Source organism: Rhinolophus ferrumequinum, chromosome 23, assembly GCF_004115265.2.
Source record: "Rhinolophus ferrumequinum isolate MPI-CBG mRhiFer1 chromosome 23, mRhiFer1_v1.p, whole genome shotgun sequence".
Taxonomy (NCBI): Eukaryota; Metazoa; Chordata; class Mammalia; order Chiroptera; family Rhinolophidae; genus Rhinolophus; species Rhinolophus ferrumequinum.
In genome coordinates, this window is record NC_046306.1 from 40,261,467 (window position 1) to 40,282,017 (window position 20,551).

The 20,551-nt window shown below is 40.0% G+C and overlaps 1 protein-coding gene across 5 annotated transcripts in view; it reads left to right on the forward strand.

The window, feature by feature from the left end:
- The window catches only part of CFAP61 (cilia and flagella associated protein 61), a 336,449-nt gene that overhangs the window by 98,420 nt on the left and 217,478 nt on the right, over positions 1 to 20,551 (forward strand). For all 5 annotated transcript variants that reach the window (XM_033094245.1, XM_033094247.1, XM_033094246.1 and 2 more), the window contains 4 exons: positions 6,711 to 6,808; positions 12,576 to 12,650; positions 16,959 to 17,137; positions 18,903 to 18,942. In XM_033094245.1, coding sequence (XP_032950136.1) covers positions 6,711 to 6,808; positions 12,576 to 12,650; positions 16,959 to 17,137; positions 18,903 to 18,942 — 392 coding nt within the window. The remainder of the gene's footprint in view (positions 1 to 6,710; positions 6,809 to 12,575; positions 12,651 to 16,958; positions 17,138 to 18,902; positions 18,943 to 20,551) is intronic.

A 20,551-nucleotide genomic window follows, 5' to 3' on the forward strand; every position in this document is an offset into this window, starting at 1 on the left:
GTTTTGATTCAAAACTTCAGAAACAAATTTGAGCTTTCTAGGTAAGTAAGCAGAAAGATTTTCTTGGCAGAGGGAACAAAATGTGCAAAATAAGGAGGTATTAGAGATCATGGCTTGTTAGGGGAAAATATAAGTTTACTGTTGCTGGAGCATGAAGTGAGGGATTAACAGGATATGAAGCAGGACAGGAGACTGAGGCAAGGCAATCAAAGTCTTGCATATCTTGTGAAAGAGTTTAGATTTTATTTAATTACAACATACCTGATGATGAACCATTAGGAATCTTTAATTAGAAAGGGATACATGGTCAATTTCCAGTTTGCAGGAAGACTTTACAAAGGCTAATAGAATGTCCAGGAAGAAGATGAGGAGCAACTGAACCAGAGCCATGGTTATGGATGAATCTGAGAGATATTTTGGAGAATTGATGGAATTTGATGTTTTACTGCATATGGAAAAGGAAGGTTGCAGAAGGGGGAAATATCAAGGATGACTTCAGAAACTGATTCGATGGTGGAACCATTTTGCAAGACTGGAATAACAGTGAATGAATTATTTGATGGAGATACCATGATTTCTGATTTGGACAAGTTGAGTTTGACCTTCCTAGTAAGCCTTTGGATGGCTACACAGCACTCAGTCAGCAATAAGTGCCTACTGAGGTAGACTGAAACATAACCTACCAAAAGATGTCCACATCCTAATTCCTGGATCCTGAAAATATTACCTTAGTTTTCAGAAAAAGAGTCTCTGTAGGTGTGATTAAGGATCTTGAGATAAGGAGAATATCCTAGATTATTTGAGGGGCCCTAAATGCCATCACAAGTGTCTTACGAGAGAGAGAGAGAGAGAGAGACAGAGAGAGAGACAGAGAGAGAGACAGAGAGAGAGAGAGAGATAATACAGACAGAAGAGGAGGAAGCCATGTGGCCACAGAGGCAGAGATTGGAGTGATGTGGCCACATGGCAAGGAATGCTGGCATCCACCATAAACCACCATAAGCTTGAAGAGGCAGGAATCGGTTCTCTCCTAGAGCCTCCAGAGGAGGCATGGCCCTGCTGACACTTTGATTTCTGCCCAGGATACTGAATTTGGATTTCTGGACTCTAGAACTGTGAGAGAATACATATCTGTTGTTTTAAGTCATCAACTGAATAGTAATTTGTTACAGCAGCCATAGGAAACTAACACAAAGAAAGGGCCAGAGGCAATCCAAGGAAGGAAAACGTGAAGAAATAAGGACATCTTCACTCTTTAGCAAAACTCCTTCAAAGAGTTGTTTGTGCTTATTGTTTCCATTCTCTTTTATTTTGATGCTATTTCTTATCCTTCTCTAACCACTCAACCTAAAGAAGCTCCCAAGAGCTTATTTTCTACATGCCATCTACCATAACTTAATATTTTGTCGTTGACTTACTTCGGGCAGTGCAAATTGGTCTTGTTCATTGCTGAATCCCCAACACCTAGAATCATATTGTATTCCAGATGGTAGGTGTGAAGTATAAATTTTAAATGAATGAATGAATAAATAAATAAATGAACACTCAGTGTGATAGTTAGGGTGTGTGTGTGTGTGTGTGTGTGTGTGTGTGTGTGCGCGCGCGCGCGCGCGCGCGCGCGAGTGCGCCTGTAAACCCTGATCAGTTGTGAACCTCTTAGAGTAGGAAGGACTACATTTTATTCATTATTTAGTTCTGGTACCTAGTTGAGTGCCTACAACTCATTTTTCTCCATTGAACTTTAGTTGAAAGAATGATTTAACTTGAACCTCTAATCTTTCCTCTTCTTAAAACTGAGTGACTTAAATTCATTTGTCAGTCTTTTCTGAACTCAGCCATAATATAATGCTAAACAAAAAGACTGTTTCGAAGATAGAAATTTACTTTTATCATTAGACATTCTTTTTTAATCTTAAGTGCATTAGTAATACATGAAACTGTCCTCCTTTAAAAACTTAGGATAATGCAATTAAAGTTGAGTTCCCTTTGATCAACATCCAAGCCTGTTTCTCTTCCTTCTCCTCAGAAATAGCCATTGTTATAATGTTAGTATGTATCCATCCAGACCTCTTTTTTATGCTTTTATATGAAGTCCATGTATTTGTAGAAAAGATACTACCATTTTGTGGCAGTGTTTTCTGTATAAATGGTGTCTCTTGGGTATGTGACGTTTTGAAATTCAAGTCTTTGATATTTAATAATGTTGATGTGCACAGGTCCAAGACACTTATTTTACCTTCTGGGTAGTATATACTGTATGGAATGTGCTACATTTGTCCTTAGATAAACATTTAAGTTATTTCCGTAATTTTGTGATTTCAAAGAGTGCTGCAACAAACATCCTGGTACATGTCTCTTTGGGCCCCTTGCAAGAGTTTTCACAGGTTATATTCCCAGAATTGTTCCTGCTGGGCTTGGAAATAGTCACCAAATGTGTTGCCACCAAATGTGGCCATATCAGCGACCTTCAGAGCTTTTCCTAGTTCTCTAATCCTCAGTGTTAACAGCATTTTTAACTTTTGCTAGTATGATAGATATAAAAGGAGATATTGTTTCAATTTTATTTCTCTGAGTATTACTAAGATTAAACACTTTTGTGTGTTTATTGGTCATTTACGTTTCCTGTCCATTCATGCTCCTTGCCTTATTGGGTTGTTTCTTTTTAACTGGAATTCAATTGTTGGGTTATTATATGTGTAGCAATTATTTTCTCTGTGTATCTACTGTTTTAAAAAAATACTTTTTAGTGATACTTTATCAGAACTCTTAGATTTTGATGTGGTCAAATATGTCGATATTTTTCTTTTATGACTTTTGCCTTTTGCATTTTTAAGGAAGGAATTTTCCACCACCAAGATCATAGAGATATTTTCCTTTTCTAGTAATTTCAGATTATTTAAAAAAATTTTTTTAGGCTGTTAACATATCTGCAGATTATTTTTGTCTATTGTATGAAATAGGGGATCAGATTACTTTTTTGTCATATGATTAGGCAGCACTCTTTGTTGTATAGCTTATTCTTTCGTCACCAATTCAAAATGCCACATTTAACATGTATCACCATTTCATAATTGTCTGGCTCTTTTCTGGATTCCATTCTGTTCTATTCCTACTCCAATAAAACTGTTTTAATAATATGGCTTTATAATATGTCTTAATATTCATTAGGAAGTTTGGCCTACTTTTTGTTCTTATTTCTTAAATTTTGTTGTCTACCTATTTCTCCATATTTACTCTTTTATAATCAGTGTATTTCATTTCACAAAAAAATCTTGTTGGGTTTTTGGTTGATATTTCAAATAAATGTTACAAATGCCAGGTTGTATACTATTATTTTTTCCTAATATCTTTAAAATATATTATTTCACTTTCCCTATGTATTATTCCTACTAGTAAAGAGCAGGGCATACCAAAGTCTTGTGGAACCTAAAGTCTATACAAGTTGGGAGCCCTCTTTAAGAAAAAGAATGCAAAATTATGAATGCAATAGTAGCTGTGCGTCAGGAGGGGTCCATACAAGGGGAAGCTGTACTGGGGGGGCCTGATCCTCCAGCTTTATTAGTTTCATGGTAAACCCACTTCAGATAAGCCGTCTCACTTAGAAATTCTAGCAAATTTTGCCTTCACTCTCACTAGAAAAAAGCACTCTAAGCTAGATAGGTGATATAAGCAATAAAATAACAATTAAATTTGCAGTCTCAATTGTGTTTTTAGTTGTGAGCTATATTATACCACTTCTCAATTTTTTCCTGGGATAGTACCTCACATTTGAGGATCTCAGGGCACATTATGAACATTAACTAATTAAACCTCACAAAACCGCAGAGACACGGGAAAGAGAGGGAGAGCATCACCTCACCCAGTTCTGAAATGCAGCCATCTCTGGGGAGGAGCGTGGCAGCTGCTTAATAAGCTGTAACCCCCTGTGACACTTTAGCCAAGACAATTAGTTGTTGTAGTTGGTAATTGTCCCATGAACATTAGACTGCCAAGTAGTGAAGTCACCCGGATTATTAGTGCACTGAAAATCTAATCCATTCTTTTTGACTTTTCAGTAATTTTATCCTAATTATGAAAGAAATATATACACAATGAAGGTCCAGTTTTCTTTTAGCTGTGTTTTTCGTAGTTCTTCAAATTTAAAACTTCAAATAGGAAAAGATTATCTTTTTTTTTAAAGTAAGGTGCAGCTTAAGAATAAAGAGTTATTGATACACACACACACACACACACACACACACACACACACACACACACCGTGTAACAATTAAGTTCGCAAACTAATCCTAGAAAAAATGCTACATACCTGAATATCACTACAGTCACCTTCTAAGTACTCCGTTTGGAAAGCTATCCACTGACACCAGCGCCTAGTCCACCCTTCAAAGCAATTTTGAAACTTTTTCTGGAATGGCCATCTGAGCTGTCATCGTATTAACCTTGATGTCCTGAATGTCGTCAAAATGTCTTCCTTTCAAAATTTCCTTTATCTTTGGGTAAAGAAAGAAGTCACTGAGGGCCAGATTAGGTGAGTAAGGAGAGTGTTCCTATACAGTTATTTGTTTACTGGCTAAAAACTCCCTCACTGACAGTGCCGTGTAAACTGGTGCATTGTTGTGATGCAAGAGCCATGAATTGTTGGTGAAGAGTTCAGGTCGTTTTCGTCTAACTTTTTCATGGAGCCTTTTCAGCACTTCCAAATAGGAAACTTGGTTAACTGTTTGTCCAGCTGGTACAAATTCATAATGAATCATTGCTCTGATATCAAAAAAGGTTAGCAACATCACTGTAACAAGTTCACGAACTTAATTGTCTGGTCTTGTATATGGAGGGTGCCAAAAACATCTCTTAAATGTGTATATGTCTCTTAAAATGTATATACATTTTTTTGGCACCACCAGGGTGTTTGTGTGTGTGTGTGTTTGTGTGTGTGTGTGTGTGTGTGTGTGTGTGTATTCAAAAGTTTGCTGCTGAGCAAAATAAGTAAATGACAGTAGAAATCAGAAGAGTAGCTATCACTAAGACGTATATTAGCTGGACAGGGACATGAGTGGAAGCTTTTTGGCACTGGAAATGCTTTAGATTCCCTGTGAGTGTTTGTTATATGGGCGTAGATACATACAGAATTCCACGCACTTTACCACATGCGTGTTATATCCCAGTAAGAAAGTAAATTAACCTAAAAAGCATGCTGCTCTTGTCATCATGAGACTGCTGGAAACCCCGTGTGACCTATCTGGAAAGTTTTGCAGGGAGCAAGACATATTCAGAAAACAGAGACATGATACATTTTATTCTCCCCAAAGAATTTTTCTTCAGAAGAGGGATTCTAAGTCCATTACTTCTCTCTCATGACATTTTTCTCTCCTAAAGAACTACTCCTTATGCTGACATCCGATTCTCTCTCATTTTACCTTCAACGTTTTGTATCTCCTTGTATGTGTCCTTTACACCTCCCTGGGCATCTGATTTTTCTCTTAGAATTCCATTCTGTTTTATTCACCTACATCTTTGCCAGAAGCAAGTATACCTGAGTAATGTTTGGGGTTGAGAGCTATTTGCAGGGTAGTGCCCTGGCAGGTGCTAAAACACAGGGGGAGAGGAGGAAAAAGAAAGGATGTAGGCTGGCCCTAGCTCTGCAGTATCTGCTATGGCAGTTAAAAAGGTTAAAAAGGAAAGACAGAGCAGCAGGTCCATGCTGGCAGCAGTGTCTCTGGAGCCTCCAGCAGGGCCACCGTCCTCTTTATGTCTGTGGCAGCACTCCAAAGAGGGGCAGCCGCTGGACAGAGTGTCCCAGGGCTGCTCTGAGCTAAGGCCCAAAGGCTGTAAGCAGATGTCATGGCTGAGAATCCCCCAACAGAACAGGCACTGGGTGAGCCAGAGAGGAGGAGGAAGGGGTGGGGAGAGAGGGGGAAAAGGGAGAGAGAGAGAGAGACAGTAGGAGAGAGTGGCGGGGAGACGAAGAGGAAAGGAGAAAGGTGGGGAAGAGAAAGAGAGACAGGCAGGAAAAAGGACAACAGGAAAAAAAAACGGGAGGAGAAAGAGAAGGACGAAGGGGGAAAAGAGCTTTATAGACCAACTGGGAAAAAGTTTACTGCTGTAATTTTTAGTGAAGGTTAAATACATGAACACTACCATGATTATTGACTTTCCAGGACATATTAAAGACAATAATGCCCAGCTCCAGTTCTTCTTGCTTAGAAAGTAGAAAAGTGAAAATAGTGGCCACTGTCAAACTGCACATTCACAGTATTTTCAAAAGGAAAGAAGCCCTTCTGCTAATCATTATCATTCAGATAGCACTGACATAGCTAATTGTGGTCTTTCCCACATTCTGTCTTAAAATAGTTTCAAAGTCTGGCATCCAGAAAGTTGATAATCAGTTGTTTGGAAACTTCAAAGGGGGTTCTTACGAAAGGATCATGTAGTTTAGTAACTGGCAGAGGTTGAGGGCCTCCTGGGTGCCAGGCAAGGCCCAGGCCTATCACTGGCATGTTATCTTCATCATGTGGATGAGGGCACCTTGAGGTGAGAATTGGGGAGAGCTGGGAGGACACTGTTCTTCCCATCTCATGGTGCTGCCCTCTGCAATATAACTCTTCAGATATGCTGCAGTTTAGAAACACATTACTATGCTGTCTCCAATTGCCTGTGGCTCTGCAGATATTTATCATCTGATTTCTGTCCTTATGCCATTTTCTGTCTCAAAGATGCTGAGCGAAGGAGTAGCAGCCAGGACTCCCAGAAAATAGTCGAAGAGCCACAGGAACCTGTCTCACCAGAGGCCAGGGAAAGTGAAAACAACCAGGTAATGGTCATTCCCTCATGCCTGTGGCATTGGGTAGTCCTGGGGAATACTTGTGTTGTCAGGGTCGGGGCAGTCCTGGTGCGGGGTCATTGCTGAGAAGTTCTAATGTCTGATGTGGAAAAGACCCTACTAGCACTCAGGTTGGGGAGAGAGCAGGCCCGGACGAAAGAGAGGTTGCATGTTTGTAACAGACAAATTAGAGCCTGTTATCTTCAAGAATACAGGTCAGAATGGAATTTCATTCCTTCTCTACCTTCCTTCTCACTCATTACCTGATTTCAGGAGTCTGAGACAGATACAGCTGCTCATTTAAAGCCAGTTTAAAAATCCAGACTTTCTGAAGAGATTTATACACTATCCACGTACTCAAATGATGCATCGTTTTCCTTTCTGTCTGATTGGACCCTGCAAACTACATAAACACCCACCACAGCTCTTGGCTCCACTGTCCTTGCTTGGTCTCAGCAGGAGCCCTACCCACCCATACCCTTCTGCTGCCAAGGTGACACTAACAGAGCTCTGCCTGTGTTATTCCTGCCACCCTTACCTAACGAAGGGGAAACCTATACCAAAGGAGGTCACAGTTAGCCAGGCTTACTTCTTGTCTAAAGTTGTCAGCCTGGTCCTACATTAGCACTCTGTGTGGCCAGAATCCCAATTCACTACACAGCTCCTTCTCCTTCTGGTCTTCCTACCTCCTCCATCCAGCTGGGCCCAGAACCCATTCCTGAGCTCAAGATGGGGGCAGGTACAGTGCCATTGCTTCCTGGACGCCAGCCCTCAACTCTTTTATTTTTTTCTTTCATCCTTGGACAAAACAACATTTCCTTTGCCCATCGACTCATGCAAAAAAAATCTTGGGGAGCAGAGGAGGGAGGGAGAACATTTTCCTTAGCACGAGGCCACCTGGCTCATCGTCTGGATTTTCACATTGTCTATATGGAAAGTGCATTCTTACCCCACAAACCACAAAAGGACCCAACCTCCAGATAGTTGGGTGTTGTATTCCAAGTGCTGATTTAGTCTCTGCATGGAGGTTGGTACTCACAATGGTCAGACACTCTCTTAGGTGCTAAGAGTCCCCACAAGACCAAAACACAGCCTCGGCCTTCAAGAGGCGGTGGCATGTTGGGGGAGAGGAAAGCCCCCTAATTCAGTATGTGGAAAGGACAATGGGAAACATCTCAGAAGAAGGGAATGAGGGACACCGGAACCTTTAAAAGAAGGTTGTATGGCATGGATTAGATTGAGGGAAATGAAACTGATGAATGGAATCAATAATAACAACAAATTGTGCAAAGGACTTCTGCTTTGGAAAAGATGGAATAACAGAAACTGGATTTATTGTCCTGCCTGAAATAACCAAAAAGTGGTCAAAATATATAAAATAACAGTTTTTAAGACACTGCTTGTCGGGTAACAAAGGAGAGTGATGCCTGAGAGATGAGAAACGATCCAGGTAAGTCCTCTGATTGCTATGGCCTACTGCCTTGAGAGAGTTCCAGGCCATAGCACAGGGCAGGAGAAACAAGTGGGACCCCAGTGGTTTTCCTGAGTTTAGAAGACAGATCTGTAAGTCCATGGAGACTAAAGCAACTAAGGTTTGCAAGACAGAGTACCAGAGAGGAGAAAGCTGCACAGAGAGAGAGAGATGTTAAGCACCAGCAAAAGGTCACTCTTGAGTATTCAGCTGAGTACTGATCAGCTCATGCATGTGGGAAACATACTGAAGATCAGGGAGAGGAAAGAACCTCCCAAAAGTATTAGCACTAACAGTGCCCAGTGCTCGTACAAGGCTGGGAAGAATGCCCAATCCCATCAACCAGACTGGAGAACCTTATGACTCACAGGACTTGGGAGCATATGCAGAAGAGTGTTACATCAGTAGTAGGGAATAATTAGCTCTAGATGGAACACTGCTCCAGTACTGTCTAACAATTTTTAGAGCAAGAGCCAAAAGGATCAAACTGTACGCAAGGACCTTAACTGAGTCCCAGAACAAAGTTTAAGAATATTTGTAGAAATGCAAAATTATCCATCAACCAAACAGATTAAATCACATGTTTGGAGTCTAATAAAAAATTGCCAGATATTCAAAAAACCGGGAACATACGATGTATAAAGTGAAGATAACTCAATCAATTGAAGCCAACCCAGGTCTGAAGAAGATGTTAGAATTAGTGGACAAGAACATTAAAACAGTTATAACTATATAGGTTATAGTTATAATAGATTAAGGAGAGACAGAGAAGATATAAAAATACCCCAAATAAAACTTCCAGAGATAAAAACTACAATTCATGAGATGAAAAATACAATAGAAAGTTTAACCACAGATTAGATATTGCAGGAAAGAAATAGTGAACTTGAAACAAATGGGAATTTTTTAAAAAAAGATCAATGTATCAGTGAGCTGTGGGATAACTTTAGGTACTTAATATGTTTGTAATTGGTGTCCATAAAAAAGGGGAGAGAGAGATTGGAACAAAAAAAGTATATGAAGAAATATTGACTAAAAGAAATTCTGAATTTTATGAAAACAATAAACCCACAGACACAATCTCAACAAACAGCAAGCACAAGAAACATGAAGAAAAATATACCAAAGACAATTGTAATCAAATAGTGGAAAACCAGTGATGAGAAAAATCTTAAAAGTAACCAGGGGAACAAAAGACAAGTTGGGAAGAAAGGAACAAAGATAAGGATGGCAGCAGATTTCTTGTTAGAAACAATGTAAGCAAGAAGACAGTGGAGTCACATCTTTAAAGAACTGGAAGGAAATAAACTGTCAACTTAGAATTTTGTACCTAGTGAATATCTTTCAAAAATAAAGGTGAAATAGACTTTTGCCTATACACAAAAAGTGGAAGAATTTATTACCAGCAGACCCATACTATAAGAAATGTTAAAGGAAGTCCTTCAGCCAGAAGGAAAACAATACCAGATGGAAATCTGGATCTATACAGAGGAATGAAGAGCACTAGAAATGGTAAATAAATGGGTAAATGTATAAGATTTTGTTCTTATTATTTATATCTCTTTAAAAGATAATTGACTGCTGAAATAAAAATAACATAGTATGGGGCTTATATCATATGTAAAAATAAAATGTATGACAAGGATAGCACAAAGACCAAGAGAGGAGAAACATAAGTATTCTGTTTTAAAGTTCTTATGTTATACCTGAAGTGGGATAATATCACCTGAAGATAGACTATAATAAGTTAAAAATGCATACTATAAAGGCTTAAAAAAAAACACTAACGTTACAAATCAACTTCAGATAGTTGTATCTAATAAGCCTACAGAAAAGATAAAGTAGAATCATAAAAACATATGATTAATCCAAAAGAAGGCAAAAGGAGAGGAAAAAGGGAATAAATAACAGATGGGACAAATAGAAAACAAATAGCACAATGACAGACTTAACCCTAACCATATCAGTGATTACATTTACGTAAATGGTCTAAATATCCCAATGAAAGAAAATATAAAGTAGATATAGGTTGGATTAAAAAACCAAGACTCAGTTATATGTGGATTACAAAAATGCACTTTAAATATAAAGATACAATAGGTTCAAATTAAAAGATGCAAAAAGATACAACATGCTAACACTAATCAAAGGAAAGCTAGAGTAGCTTTATTCATTTCAGACAAAGTGGATTTCAGGACAGGGAATATTACTAAGGATAACAGAGATCAAGAGGACATAACAGTCCTAAATATTTATGCATTTAATAGCAGAACTTCAAAATACATGAAACAAAAATTGATAGAACTGCAAAGACAAATACCTATATTTGGAGATTTCAATATCCCTCTCTTAATAATTGAACAAGTAGACAGAAAACCAATAAGGATATAAATTTAAGAACACTATTGACCAACTTTAATAATTGACACTTATAGAACACGCTACTCAACAATAGAAGAATTCGCGTTCCTTTTCATGCACATGGAACATTTACCAAAGTGGACTAGACCATATTCTGGGTTACAAAATAAGTCTTAGTAACTTTAAAAGGGATCAAATCATTTAAAGTATGTTCTCTAATAACAAAAGACATTACAAGAAAATAAAACTACAGATCAATAGCTTTCATGAATGTCAATGGAAAATTTCTAATAAGATTTTTAATACATTCAATAATTATAGAAAAATGATTATACATCATGACTAAGGAGGGTTTATTCTGGGAATGCAAGATAGGTTTAACATATGAAAATAAATTAATATAATTCACCATATTAACAAACTAAAGAAGAACACCTATATATTTATCTCATAAATGCAAGAAAGGCATCTGAAAATTCAACATTCATTCCTCTTAAAAACAACTCAGAAAATTGGGAACAGAAGAGAACCTCAATTTGATAGTGGCTATTTTTGAAAAACCTATAGCTAACATCATACGTAATGATAAAAGACGTGATGCTTTTCTACCAAGGTCAGGAACAAGACAAGAATGTCTGCTCTTACCACCTCTATTCAAAATTATACTGGAGGTTCAAGCCAGTGCAACGACAAGAAAAGAAATAAAAGGCATCCAGATTGGAAAGGAAGAATTAAAATTCTCTTTTATTTGAAGATAACATAATCATCTTTGAATCTACAAAACAGCTTCTAGAACTAATAAGTACTTTGGCAAATTGCTAAATACGTACAAAATTAACATGCAAAGTTCCATTTTATCTCAATATAATAGCAATGAACAATCAGAAATTGAAATAAATATTATTTACAATAGTACGAATATGCAAAATACTTAGAGATAAATCTGACAAAAGATGCCCAAGACCTATGTACACTATAAACTACAAAATATTTCTGAGAGAATGAAATAAGACCTAAATAAATGGAGAGATATCTTGATATCCCATGTTCATGCTTTTGAAGACTCAATATTGCCAAAAATCCTAATTCTTCCCAAATTGATTAATGCAATCAAAATTTCATGAGAAATTTTTAGAGAAATTGAAAAATTGATTCCAAAATTCATATGGAAATGAAAAGGGCCTAGAGTAGCCAAAACAACTTTGGAAAAAGAACAAAGTTATAGGATTAATACTACTGATTTCAAGACTTATTATAAAGTTCTTTTAATTAAAACAGGTGGTAATGATGTCAAAGTCAACACATAAGATTAATGGAACAGAACAGAAGATCCAGGTATAGACTCCTCACATAATCAATCGATAGTGACAAAAGGCAGACCATTGTTTACCTGTGGTTGCACAGTGCCATGGGGCATAGAAACATGGAAGCATTTCAGAGTGATGTGTATATTCATTATTTTTATTGTGGTAATATTTTTATGAGTGCATGCATAGGTCAAAACTTTTTAAAAGATGGTCTTTATATGCAACTTACTGCATGTCAGTTATACCTCAGTAAAGCAGTTATAAAAACCTAGTGCAGCTTTCAAGTTATACAAAACAATAAAATTATTTTGTTAGTTATTATTACTAGCATCTACAGAAAATTAGGAGGTGCCAGCACTGTTACACATCTATCTATCTGTGTGTCTATCTGTCTAGCCATCCATCTGTCTATCCTTATTTTATCCACATAACAACTTTATGAGATAGGTGGTGTTTTTAGCCCCTTTTTACAGATGAAGAAACCGAGGCCCTACAGTGTTCCCACTGCCACACAGCCAGTAAGTGGAGCCAGGATCTGAGTCCAGGTAGCGTGCTCCAGAGCTTGAGCTCTGAGCCACTGTGGGTGTTGATTCTCATGTCTTGCCATTGTCATTTGCAGGGAAAAACTGCAGAAGAAGCTGCAACTGAGGAACTTTCATCCATAGTCCAAAGTGGAAATACTAGTGAAATGGAGGTAGGGCTTTGTGTGCTGTCTGATTGGCCCCTACGCAATTCATGTCTCGGCACCTGAGTCTGTGTGCCCTTTCCTGTGCCCTTTCCTTCTCCAGGCCTCCCTGCCTCTCATCTGCCACCTCCTTTAGGGCCTGCTCCACACGACCTTCCTCGGAACCTGCCCCAGAACCTTCCTCCACAGAACTCTTTACTGTGATTAATCCTTTATTCTTTATCCCATGCACAGCTTGGACCTAGAAATTACCCTTTCTACATCAATTATTTGCAACAATTTCAGTGAATAGAGTTTTCCCTCTTCCTCCCATTGTCCAGAGAGAAAATATTCCTTAGGGGTAAAACATTTGTAAGAATTTTCTGCAACTATGTGTATCATATGCACATACATTTGCTCATATATACACCGATATGTATTTGATGTCACTCATCTGCTTCCCAGGTTCCAGTAACTACTCCCTTCGGTGACAGATTCAGGCCAAGGGGTGGTAGCATCTTCCTCCAGTTGCTATCCCTGGGGCACCTCCTCATCTTTGTTGGTTCCCTTCACTCTGCCCACACCTTCACATGCGGTCCTTTGCTAAACCTGCTTTGTCCACTCCACTGGATCTATTTCCTGCTAGAAACCTAAAGATTCAGATGGAGGTTGGCAGGGCTCTGTGGACCCTGCTCGGGATTTTGAACTTTTCCTAAGGAGCAGAGGAAGGCTATGAAGGTTCTAAATGGGAGATTGACGCCATCAGACATTTTCACCCCCCACCCCCACTGATGAACTCATTCTGAACTTGCAGTGGATTCCCAGGTGCCCCTTGTTGGTAGGTCAGCATGAGTCAGCTGGAAAGTCTAGAGACCCTTGAGGGGGGAATATGAAATAGGAGGTTGAGTCATCTCCACGGAGGTCCCGGGACAAATTCACTGAACACTAATCCCAGATACTAAAATTCTGAGAGAGGGCCGGATTATCACACTCCTCGCCTCTCCAGATTCTGACCAATTAAGAAGTCTTCACAGAAGTCAGCTAGGGATAAAAATACCACTTTATTATACACTTGAAATCTGAACTGGAGAGCAAAGTTTGGACCTGAAACACAAATGGATTTCCTACTTCCTCCTACTGAATTAAGTGTACACACCTGGCTATAGGCAGGCCTCACCCCGGGGCAGTGTCCCCAGGCTAAGTGCAGGGAGGAGAGGAGAATGCATGCATCCCGGAGCAGGACGTGCTGCTACAGAGAGAGTGAGCTAGGCCAGCACACGGTCCATTTTCGGAATTTCACTTTAGCATGTGCTGTGGGACCCCCACGCATATCGTTCTGGCACTGCTCATTCCTCAGCATCCTGAGGAGGAGGACTTCCAGTGCCTGGTCTTTCTCCAGCACTGTTCCTGCAGGCAGGTCAGAATCTTTGGGGAGCAGCCGTCAGTCAATAATTGAAGGCAGCTGGAGAATCGGTATGCCAACTCCTTTGCCTCTTAGGTGGGTTCTCCATGGTCTCCCTGAGATCTCGGCGGGAGTGAGTCCGTGGTGCTAACTCACTCGTTAAACACTCTGCATTGGTGTCCTTCCTTGCCTAACTTCCCCACTCCTGTCGCAGAATTTCCTGGCATCACTTCCCAAATAAACTCAGCTCAGAGTTTGCTCTAGGGAAACCCACAGTAGGGCACTCACTCCTTGTGCCCTGGGGAGGAGAGGGTCAGGCATGCAGCAGAGGTGAGCAGTTTTCTCTCTGATATTTCTAAGACGGTAGCAGTTCCTTCAGGAACCCAAACAAGGATGTGGAGGGGGGCTGGTTCCCACTGCGTTAGAAGTACTGGAACCCGAGAGGGCGTCTGGGCCAACAAGGTGGATTGATCTCCCATGTTTATATCCTCTCCCTTCCTGGAAGAAAACTACTGAAATGACAGTAAAGGAACAAAACGGCACAAATTTACAAAGACAATGAGACTGGGAGAGGAGATGTTGGAAGATGAGCACTTTAAAATGTTTAGAGTGAAGAAAATTGATGTCAGAGTTTACACTGGCTTAGCCCAGCTGAGAAAGGTGAAACTCAGGAGCCATTATGAAGGAGGGACTAGTGGAAATTGTGTGACTTCTGTACTTGTCCACAGTAGGCCGAGGACCTGAAGCTTCTGTAGAAAGTGGGCCAAGGACCGGGCTGAAACACGGCATCTGACAGACTGCTATGGAGTGTCAGGGACACTAGATTCCCTGCAGATGGCACTTAGCTCGTCATCTATTGCCTCAGTGAAGTGATCAGATGACTGTTCTCTGGAGAGAGTGAACAGAAACAGCTCCAATTCAGGTTCAGCCTGCATGTATGAGACTATGTAATGGGGAAACACAGAGAATAGATGAATAAGTGCAATTTTACATTTCAAATGGAGGAATCTCTCCTCCTCTTATGTTTCCAAATGCCAGAAGCCAGGTCATTGTGTTAGATTTTTATTGCTGCTGTAGCAAATTACCACAAACTTAGTGGTTTAAAACAACACAAGTTTATTATCTTTTAGTTCTGGATGTCAGATACCCCTAAACAGGTTACTGTGCTAAGATAGATCTAGGTGCAAGCTGGGCCCTATTCATTCTGGAGGCTCTAGGGGAAAATCCGTTCCCTTGCCTTTGCCAGCTTCTAGGAGCCACTTGCATTCCTTGGCATGTAGCCCCTGCCTCCACCTTCAAAGACAGTAGCGTAGCATCTTCCAGTCTCTCTATACCTCAGACCCTCCTGCCTCCCTCTTACAAGATCTCTTACGATTACACGGAGCCTACCCAGAGAATCCAAGATAATCTCTTTCTCTCAGAATCCTTAACATCATGACATCTGTAAAGTCTCTTTTGCCCTATAAAGGAACATCCACAGGTTCTGGGGCTTAGGCCATACACCTCTTTGGGGGCCACTGTTCTGCTTACCAAGTCCCTCATGCAGGAGATTGGAGAACTTAATTTCTCCCAATACCTGACAGGCCCGAAGAAAAGGCCTCCAGATAATGTCCCTGGAGACGGTCACCCAATAAAATTCCAGGTCAGTGCTTGATCACCCCACAAAGTGCCCAGTTAGTTGTTGAGTTTTGCTACCTATCAAGCACTGTAGGGAGCTAGAAATGTGCTGCAGTAGCAAAAGGGCATAAGCCATGAACAAAGAAGACAATGAAAAGACCTGGAACTTGCACAGGAGCTGCAAAATAAGAAAGCAGGTGGTACAGCAGGCAGGTGAGCCAGCCTAGATCAGAGGGGGGAGAGAGGAGAAATGAAGTCAGAGATGATCTCCAGTGCCTCGTTGTCTAGAAAATAATATTGAGAAACACTTGGCCAATCTGATAAGGCATGTGGAAAAAATTAGGAAACCAATAGAATCAAAACAAAGTACACAGATGAGAACACACTCATATTACACTTCGCTCAGTAACAGTGATATTTACATACTCATAATGATATAAGTCCTTACTGCCGTAACCCTGAATTGTGCTGTAATTGATATTGAGGGATGGGGGAGAAATAGGGTATGGGGAAGAGGGTAGTGTAAGAGGGTTATGTCTACCTATCTATCACATGAATATAACAAAGGAATCTCAAAAACTCATGAATTAAGAAACAGCAGCATAAGCACATTCAGAAATACAGAGGTACGTATCAAAAGAAATGAGCAAGTTGAAAGTGCTAGCCAGTGAGGAGAGGGACTTAGAGGGACAGTGGACTCCTGATTTTCTTTGTAAGTTTTTAGTGGTAGTAGTATTTTAATTTTTACTGTATGCATATATTACTTTGATTTCAAAGAACTCCGAGAAGGATCTCAGAATGAATCATTTTCCTCTCTAACTGAGCTATAACACCTTAGACACACCTGAATGAGACAGGAAGGACTCGGTGCTAAGGTGGCTAAGGTCAATTGGACCTTCCAGGCTCCACCTCCCCACCAACCTGCCTGTCCCAAGATACATAAATTCTTGTAGCACAAAGTCACAATGAAAACAGTTGTGGGGACAGATGTATTTTGCTTATGGAATTAATATGTATATAATACTATCGTGCGCTAACTCTACCCAGTGACACAATTAAAATCCGGATCCTATTTCAAAGGCCAGCTGAAACCATTTATTTTTCTGACCTTCATGTGCGAACTTGTTTTGGTCCTTTTATAAATTTTTAGTATCTCATTAAGAATGTCTCCTTAAGACTACGCCTGATTCAAGATGATTTGTTTCAAGTGAGACAGTTACACCTGTCCTAGGAACACAGAGACGATGCCACCACTAACCCATTAAATCGCAGAAAATGAATAGCGTTCCCATTTGGCTCCTCCTCTTTCCTGGGTCTAGGACTTAGAAAATCTCCATCAAGTGTCCACTGAGGATGATACAAATCACTGTGTCAGTGCTATGAGCTCAGCATCCATCTCACTGCCTAAGGAGATCAAGTACTTCCGTCCCATCTACATGGGAGCCTCCTCTGCTTTTTGTATCCAGCTGTTTTGTATTGATGAGAAATACGAAGCAAGGCAAGTACTGATCCGTAGATTGTCTGTTATGGTAAGACTCTTATGGCATTGATGGCCCAACATTTTAATCTTGCAGAGCCAGTGGTTTCCAAACCTGGCCATACATCTAATCTCCTGGGAAGCTCTTTGAAAAGCACGGATTCCTGGGCCCCATTCCCAAAGATTTCAGTCTGTAAAATTTGGGTAAGGCCCACAGAACTGGGTTGCCCAGGGTCTGGTTCACCTACATAAGAGTTGGGGATCTGGAAAACCATCACTATGTAACCATGTGCTGCTACCCCTTCTCTAAAGCTTTTATTTTGGGAGAACTTTGGATTTAGGTTGCTACTTGTCTGGAGATTTTTGGTTGCAAGGAACAAAAAAATCCAACTCAAACTGGCTTTGACAAAATGGACTAATTGCCTCACCATAATGACAGATAAGTCCAGTGGCAGGACTGATTTTCTTAATGGCTTGATCCAGGTCTTAGGTAACCCAGTCAAGGACCAAGTTTTTCTCTCTACTTCCCAGCTTTTGGTTTCCTGCTTCTGGCTCCAATCTCAAAGCAGTGTCCCAACCTTGGGCCAAAAGAGTTGGATAGTGGCTTCAGGCTATGCACCAAAAACAAGTGAGGAGGACAGTCTGGTTTGGGCCTAGCTTTCCCAAAGTCCCTAGCCAAAGTCCCATTAGGCCTGATTGGGCTGTGTGCTCATTCCTGAGCTGATGGCCCGGGCCAGGCTGGGCCATGATGATGGCTTAGTCCCTTGCCTCACGCTCCCCACTGAATCTGGGGCTAGAACCTCACCCAAAGGTAATCCGAGACAGGGGTTAGTGGGACACCAAGCAGCTGCTGGAAGGAGGAGGCATGGTGCTGGGCAGAAAACTCAGTCACCCTACTTCCTGTCCCTCCAGAACACCCACATGTTCAGTGCTTGCTGCTCCTTGGACCCCTGCTCTCGATGTTTAGATTCCACATTCCCTTTAGGATGCCCACCTACCCCACCATTTTGCCCTCAGAACAATCTTGAAGAGGAAACGATGGGCCCATTTTGATAGAATGGAAGATTCTGGAGTATTTTGAGCTAACCAAGAGCACTGCTGGACATTTCCTTTTTAGAGGATGTATTTAAACATATTCCCATTCTCCCAGCCTCATCTAGAACCATGTTTTACTTACATTTTTATCCTCTTAAATTTTCAATTTCTTTGGACATCTGGGAGGTTGAAAAGGGAAATCCTTTTATATTACTTATATTGTAGACATCCAAAAAGTCTATAAACCTTTCTAGATTTGTTGTGTATATTTATGTTCCCCTGTGCATTCAGATATGATTGTGCTTGGAATGTGATTTTTGAATTTTTATACAGAAATTTGAGCACTCATTAGGGTTTGCCTATGAATATACATCTGCAGCTGGTCAGAAAATCTTTTGCATATAAAAGAAAAAAAGATGAGAGTAACTTATAATATGCCTACACCTCCCCCAATCCCTTCCAAAAAGGAAGGGAGGGATCGTGTCCACAGAATGACTGTCTTGCTTTTTGAATGTGCAGCGATTATTAATTGCTATAATAGTACCTTCAGTTCTAGAAAAATACTTTACTATTGATGTGTGAAGCTATGAAGCTTATGACTTCTACAATTGATTAATGGTTAGCTAGACACAAATTTTGACCAGTGGTTAGCTAATCACTGCCTGAGGGGAAGAGCTGTAAATCTCTTTAAATATACACCATGCTACATTTGCTTGCAGGTCAGTGACATTGCTTACTGTGTTGTTTACAGGTCGCTGGACTTTATGAATTTTGTTTTCGGTCTCTTTCCTGTAAGTACATACTGAATTTAGAGTAACATAATTGGTTTTGTAAGCTGAAAAGACAAATGTCATATTCATCGTCCAAACGTTTAAAATGCTATAAATGTTGAGGTTTGAACTGCTTGTGTTCTGAAAATAAGGTTCAATGTCATGTCATGAACTCTTAAAAATAGAAAATATTGTCATTTTCAATCATGTTTCAGTCACACTGTTTTAATATTTTTCTTTCAATGTATAGTTTCTTTTAGAGATAGCATTACCAGTGTTTTATTAGAATCAAATCATTAATAGAATGCTGGTAGAACATGAAAATGTCAAAAATTACACTGAAGTGTACTAGACTGTTGTATTACTTTATAGCTTACCATATTGCTTTTCTGAGGGAAGGAAACTGGGAACTTGTGGTTGATTTTTCTGCTTGGCTCTGCCGGACACCTGCCTGCCATGTAGGAGGGGCTCCCCCCAGGCAAACATCCAAGTGCAAACAAGGTACTCCATTTCAGGGTATCCTCGCCACTTCCTCCATTTTTGTTTCATTGTTGTCAAGGGATGGAAATTCTACCCAACCTTTTATCACTTTATTGGAGGGAAGAGAGTAGGGAAGGAAGATAATGAGAAACAAAATGGATTTTTATAAAGATTTTTTCCATGCTGGCCTATCTGTTAAGTGGCATTAACAACTGTACTTCTTCAGTTGGCTAATTATAAGCAAAATACCTATTTGCTTTAGTTTTCCTTTCCTATTCTTCATACTGAGGCAAAAAACAAATATGGTTTAATTATGTTGCCTGAAAGCTATGTGATCATAGATTGTATTTCCTCACATCGTTAATATAATGAAGATTTGAAATAATGTTCTGCATCATATTGTTTTGAATTAATGTCAAGGCATTTCAAGGTTCATAAAGCGACGTAGATTACCCCGAGGGAGGATTTACACCAGTTTCCCTCAGAGATTCCTCAAAGGGCTTTAAACATAAGTTTAATTCATTCCTATTTTGAAGTCCATGTAAAGGCAGATCTTCAGCATTACAAAAGCAATGCTGGCTTTAACAAGGTAAAAGACATGCTTACTTTTTAATTCTCTCTTATTTCAGGATATGGGGAGACAGGGACAAAACGCCTTCGTTACTTCATCCTTAATCCTTCAGGTCCAAGTCACAGCCGCTCATTGTAATAGTCTCTTCCTCTCAGGGACGCGGCACCCAGTCCTGATTTTCAGTTTGAGTGTTCAGCACCTTGACTGTAAAGTACCCAAAAGGAGCTGTGTTGTTCTGTGAGAAAGAAGGGAGATAAAGTCAAACAATGGTTCACTCCTTTGGGTTGCACAAATATCCCCAGGGTTTTAGATTAGCACAAGTAATACCTTCACAGGGTTCAGGAGGAGGCGAGATCCCAAAGGGACAAATTAGCTCTGGGAAGTGCAGGCTGCTTCTGCAGACCCCTGGCAGAGGGGCAAGTGGGACGCGTGGAGCACAGACGGTCTGTCCTACAACGAATTCGAGCCGTATAAGTAATAATTCTAAATGTTCCATCAGCCACATTAAAAAAAAATAAAAAGACACAGGTGACATCAATTTTAATAATAAATTTTATTTAACTCAATATATCCAAAATT